General features: G+C 29.9%; 1 protein-coding gene across 1 annotated transcript; it reads right to left on the bottom strand.

The window, feature by feature from the left end:
• Window positions 1-463: 463 nt before the first annotated feature.
• On the bottom strand, window positions 464-5,736 carry LOC133296967 (GDSL esterase/lipase At1g29670-like). Its single transcript, XM_061496011.1, has 5 exons — window positions 5,487-5,736; window positions 5,118-5,242; window positions 4,736-4,981; window positions 796-1,027; window positions 464-681 (listed from the first exon to the last, which is right to left on the bottom strand). The coding sequence occupies exons 1-5, from the start codon at window positions 5,734-5,736 to the stop codon at window positions 464-466; spliced, it is 1,071 nt and encodes a 356-aa protein (XP_061351995.1).
• Between the last annotated feature and the right edge of the window lie 243 nt (window positions 5,737-5,979).

The raw sequence follows: 5,979 nt of genomic DNA, 5'->3' as shown, positions 1-5,979 counted from the left end.
ATATATATATATATATAAAATTTCATTTTCAATTTAATCTTCGTGTCTTGAAGTACATAAAAAATGAATTAAATTTATTTATTTTTAATGATTTTATTTTATTCCTATTAGAATTAGGTAAAATATATAATCTTATAAAGGTGAAATATTTAACATAATCATTACTCGTCTTTTTTACACTATGTAAATAAGTCAAATTAAAAAAATTAAAATTAATTCAGTTTAAAAAAATATATAAATTAAATAATTCTCGAAATGCTTAATTTTCTTTTTTGAGATATGAGAATTCTTTACAAAATGAAAAAATGAAAAGCATGGGGCAGTCATCCCTTATTCTAAACTGTTATTCAGCACAAATATAATGACAATAATGATTTGGTTAAAACTTGATGATAAACTGTAGTACAATAATAGAAAACGGGTAGCATATACTTATAGAGAAGTGTGATTAATTTGAATTGATTTATGAGGACTGAACAAGCTGCTTGATATCCATTGGGTAAGTGAAGGCTGGATCAGACCCATTATATGAAGCAAATGCAGTGAGTTGGTTCACAGCCTCTGTTGGATGAAATCCATCCCAAAACACGTAATGATTCCTCTTCTGACATGGTGTTTGACCAGGAACACACTGCCCATTCGCTCCAGTTGGGCAGCAAGGAGCATCAAAAACTGTGAAACCTGAAATACAAGCATGGACCATGGTTGTTTACACATTCAATTTTAATTTGTTCAATCTATAATGTTAATAAATGAAGTATAAGAAAATTAACCCCATGTGTTTACCAAGCGAACTGTCAATGGTTCCGGCTGTGCTGTTTATAAAGATGAATTTGGAATCAGCAGAGAACTGTTTATTAAAATGATCCACTAGAGATTTAAGCTTTTTATTAAACATGAATGCAGCAGCATTCTCTTCTTCGGCACAAGATCCATTTGTTCCACGGGTAGATATGGCATTTGGCATGCAGCCTATACGACCCAGCCCAACCAGAACGTACTTTCTTGCTCCAAGATAATACAGAGCCTGCCCCGAAAAACCATTCTTTTATTATTATAAAATATAAATCATCCAATCATGATAGTTTTACTTTTACATTATCATATTGGGGAGAAAATTTTATGTGGTACTGCACCATAAGGTCCTTGCCCAAAAAGGAAAAAAAGTGACATATGGGTGAAAATAACGATAAAGGCAAATGTAGTGTAAAAGTATGATTTTTTACTATATCTGGTAAAAGAAGCACCGAGTATTATGTGATTCTAGAGCATATAAACCTTTTTTCATATTGGGGTGGTTGAATTGGGAGGGAGGGGGAGTTTCAGTCGTATTCAACACACCAATAATATCTGGATTCTCTATAATCATATGCCTCTTTGAATGCTTTTATTTTGATTTTTTTTTCGTTATAAGCAGAAGCTAGATCAAACAGGTTTTAAAAAAACACTCTTATAATAAAAAGTTTATTTTATAAACAAGGAAAAAGTCAAAAACTCCAAGGAGAAACTTTTTTTAAGTTTTTATCAACTTTTCTTGAACTATGTATTTTTTTGAAATGAAGAGTCATAGAGATAGAGAGAGTCTTTTCTTGAAATGTGTGCTTTTCAGTAATTTTTAAGCTAAAATATTTATGTAATTATCAAATAATTTTTAACTTTTTTTGTAAGATTTTTTTTAGATTTAACTTCAAAATAACTTCTAGGTTAAAAAGAAAAAGATTCAAACAGGCTCTTAGCCGGTTTCATGCTTTTATTTTCTTAAAGTTAGTAAATTATTATGTACATATACAATTAAATTAATACGTGTAAATTGAATCAAGAAGAACCTATTTTTACTTCTCAAGTCACATACAGGCCTATCAGCCTTTTAAACCCAGCCTCTAATTAGCCCAGCCGTGGACTTTTTCAAGCATAGTCCTAACTTTCAGGGCCGGGCTTTGGTTTATTCTGGGCTTGGGTTTTTCCTGCAACCCAAACCATGTACACGTCATTCACATAGGAATTAGTTGATTTATAATTTTTTTTTTTCTGAAGACATTAGTTGATTTATGTATAGACATATATGTACATAAATCAAAGTCAGCCACATTTCACAAATATAAACGCTGTTGTTGGCTTTATCCGGTAAATATTTAAGTTAGGATACATGGACTTAACATTTAGACGTATCTATCCGCAATGTGTTTAGTTTCTTTTAAGTTTGATACGGTTTTAAAAAAACTAACGAAATAAATGTGTACCTTCCTCATCAGTTATTACTTTTGACTTATGAATATAGCTAAAATAGGTTAAATTAAAATCTCTCTAAAATAGGCTTGACCTGTATTTCGAATACAAAGTATTTTTAAAATAAAAATTGACATAGCATTTTTAGAAGTGAAACCGTACATCAAAACTTATTTAAAAGACATTATAATATTTACCAAGAAAAAAAGGCATTATAATAAAAAATTAATATAATAACAACATTAACATATATATATATATATATATATATATATAGGGAAATATTACTCTCCTTTTACATAATGTAACTTATCTCATTTTCTCTCACTTCGATTTCCGCACTCCACTTTTTTTTTCTTTTTCTTTTTTCTTGTAATGGTAGGACCCACCTATTTTCTCTCTATAACATAAGATAACTATCTTATATAAAAGAAGATTAATAAAACCCATATATATATATATATGAGGTAGGATCCTTTGACACCAGTGTCAAATTTTAAATTTGACACCCCATCTGATAACCGTTAGATAAAAAAAGATCAATGGTGTCACATGCTTGTAAATCAGAGTCGTCGATCTTTTTTGATCTAACAGCTCTCAGATGAGGTGTCAAATTTGAAATTTGACACTGGTGTCAAAGGATCCTACCTCTCTCTCTCTATATATATATATATATATATATATATATATATATATATATATATATATATATATATATATATATATATATAGATTAGTGTTTCTCATGATATCTCTTACACATACATAAAAGTATGTGAAGCTCATGTAAAAAAAAGAGACAGAAATTAAACATAGGTCTCACACACTTTTATGTGTGTGTATGAGATAAAATTATCTCTTATAATATGAGAAACATTAATCTCTATATATGGGTTTAATATTTCTACTTTTGCTACAAAAAATACACTCAGATAAAAATAAGTGAGTCTCACTAATTTTTTCTCTTTCTTATTTTTACAATGGGATCCACTTACTTTTATGTATGTGAGGCAGAAAAAAAAAAGTATGCAGCAATAGCATAAATTATTTTTCGTATATATATATATATATATATATGTATGTATATATATATATATGGGTTATATTTATCTTATGTTGTAGGAAAATGGTTATTTCATGTTATAGAAATAAAATTACAAGTGGGACCCACATGTAAGAGGAGAGAGAAAAAATAGATGTGAGATCCACCTCCACTTTGTGTGTGTAGGAAATTTGTTTATCTTATGTAATATAAGATAAATATAACCCTATATATATATATATATATATATATATATATATATATATATATATGGGGAAATCAATTCTTATGCCACAGGAAAATTGAACTCTTCTGCTATAGATTTTAAATTTATGAAGTGGTGGATCCTGCTTGAAGTTCGAGTCTGCAAGAAAATGATGTCTTATCCAAATAGGAGAAAAAGAACACCCTATATATATATATATATATATATATATATATATATATATATATATATATATATATATCATTTCTCAAGCTGCCGGAGATAACTTTATCTCCGGCTACTAAATCATAATCATACAAAGATAGATCAATGGTGATAAAGGAAGAGAGAGAAAAAGAGAATCATAACCATTCAAAGGTGAATCAATTAATATAAGTAAATAAATAAATAAAACGACATCGTTTTGGGGTGGCCGGAGTTAAACTTATCTCAAGTTGCCGGAGAAATGTTTTTCCCTATATATATATATCAGTTGGTCAAATCTATTTTTTTTTTGTTTACATACTAAAATGTTTTTTTAAATGAGGCAAAATATTCATACTATCAATTATTTCTAATACCAATCAACTGCCACTCTAATATAATTATATATTTCAGGGATTACATTCAAAGTTGTTTTTCTTTTCTCTCTTTTCAGAAATCGTTGGGTGGGATCCAACGTTAATTAGAATGGTAATGAATTAGTAGTAGAAATAATTGATAGTATGAATGTCCTATCTATTTTTGGATGAGATATGATATTGTTACTATCAATTAATGTTACTACCATTTTGTTTCACGTTAGATTGACTATGTTGATTCAACAGTTCTGATCTAACTTTCTAAAAATATTTTTTCTTCTCCTTATATTTAATACTTTATATTTATTTCTACCTTTGTATGGTTATGATTCCTCATATTTAATGCTTTCATATTAAATATGGTGAATCATAATTATATAAAGGTAAAAATAAATATATCTATTGAATCAACATAATCAATCTAATATTAAAACAAAATTGATAATAACCTTAATAATAACATTAATTAATAACAAGGATATCCTATCACTTTTTAATAGACTAAAACCTCACCTTTTAAGATCTAAGAGCTTTTTAAAAAAGTCTTTTCTTTTACAAGTGTCCTTAAACAAAGACAAGTACAACCTATAAAGCGGCTCACTAATAGTAAATACTGGATCCAAGAGTTTATGTGCCATTTTGTGTGACGAAGTGAGAAACACGCAGGAAACCGTAAGATACCTGTAAATAGAGGGATAACTCTTGAATCAGAGCTTCTGCATACTGCTCGGGGCTATAAATGCGGCTTGATGGGTAGAACTGGGGAAGGAAGTAATTATTTATGTAATCATTGCTGCCTATATTCACGTAATACAAACACTTATCAAGATATTCTATAGCTTTGTCATAACCTCCAACTCTGATAGCTATTTTGGAAAATATGAATTTGTGCTTTGTTAACTGTTGTCCCAAGCTGATATCACCACCCTGTGTTGCGTAACACTAATTTAGTGGCATGCATGGCCATTGACACACAAATATTCCTCTACATATACTACAAATAGCAATTGAAGATAAAGATAAGAACATGTTAACAATGATATATGGCTCTTTGATTTAATACCATATGCTTGCCACTCTCAAAGCGAATTCCAGCTGCACCAGATGCATAGTTCACACCTTTAAGCATGTCTGAACCACTAGTGTTTGCAAAGGGCGGGATGAACTTCTTAAATCCCAGAAATTGAGCTGAACAAAAAGTTTAGAGTAAGAGAAATGACACTTGGTTAAAAAAAAAAATATAGCTTTTTTTCTTTCTGAACTATAAAAAAATTGCTGAATTAACAGAAGATAGTTCATCCCAACTTAAAAATTTGTCCCCTAAGATTCTTAACGAGAGTTGAATTTAATATCTTTAATTGCAGCATTGAATGCCTAATCTTAAAAAGAAAAAGAGAGATTAGAGGTCTTAATAAGAGTAAAGAAATGTTACTAATTATGTCAATTGCAGTTCGGCCATTGGTAAATCTTCCTGTTGGGCCTATTGGGAAGTCGATCCCATATGGCTTGTAATGAGATTTTGCAGAAGTTGGAAGGTTATTGTTGTTTCCACTATCAGACAGAGAGTCGCCAAATATAAAAAGGCATGGCACTTGGGGTTTCCCTTGGACACAATGCTGCATGTAGTTTGCAGCCAAGAAAAGAAGAGGCATAACCAACCATGTCTTGGTCTCACAAGCCATCTCTGAAGCAAATTAAAGAGGTTGGGTTGTGATCCAGGAAATAAGGAATGTGTCAAGAACAATATGGAAGGGCTGTATATATATATATATAGGGTATATAATATGGTGACAAATTGTTGGGGCAAATTTTGGAGGATTTATTGTTAAAATAAAATCAGAATGAAGCAACATAGGATGTCGGGTCGGGTTTGACAAGTTTGTTATATTAATAAACACAAAAGGTGTACGTATGAGACATCTATT

This window comes from Gastrolobium bilobum, unplaced genomic scaffold (genome assembly GCF_033153095.1).
Source record: "Gastrolobium bilobum isolate Gb01-03AN ecotype WA unplaced genomic scaffold, APGP_CSIRO_Gbil_v1 utg2660, whole genome shotgun sequence".
NCBI lineage: Eukaryota > Viridiplantae > Streptophyta > Magnoliopsida > Fabales > Fabaceae > Gastrolobium > Gastrolobium bilobum.
Note: the sequence above shows the minus strand (reverse complement) of the source record. Positions and strands in the feature narration are given on the sequence as shown.

What these genes read in the sequence shown, in the direction of transcription:
- LOC133296967 (XM_061496011.1), bottom strand. Translation starts at nt 5,736, where the DNA reads ATGGCTTGTGAGACCAAGACATGGTTGGTTATGCCTCTTCTTTTCTTG. An exon ending in TTGAGAGTGGCAAGCATATG is followed by an intron (nt 4,982 to 5,117) that starts GTATTAAATCAA and finishes TACGCAACACAG; the next exon opens with GGTGGTGATATCAGCTTGGG. An exon ending in AGTTATCCCTCTATTTACAG is followed by an intron (nt 1,028 to 4,735) that starts GTATCTTACGGT and finishes TTTTCGGGGCAG; the next exon opens with GCTCTGTATTATCTTGGAGC.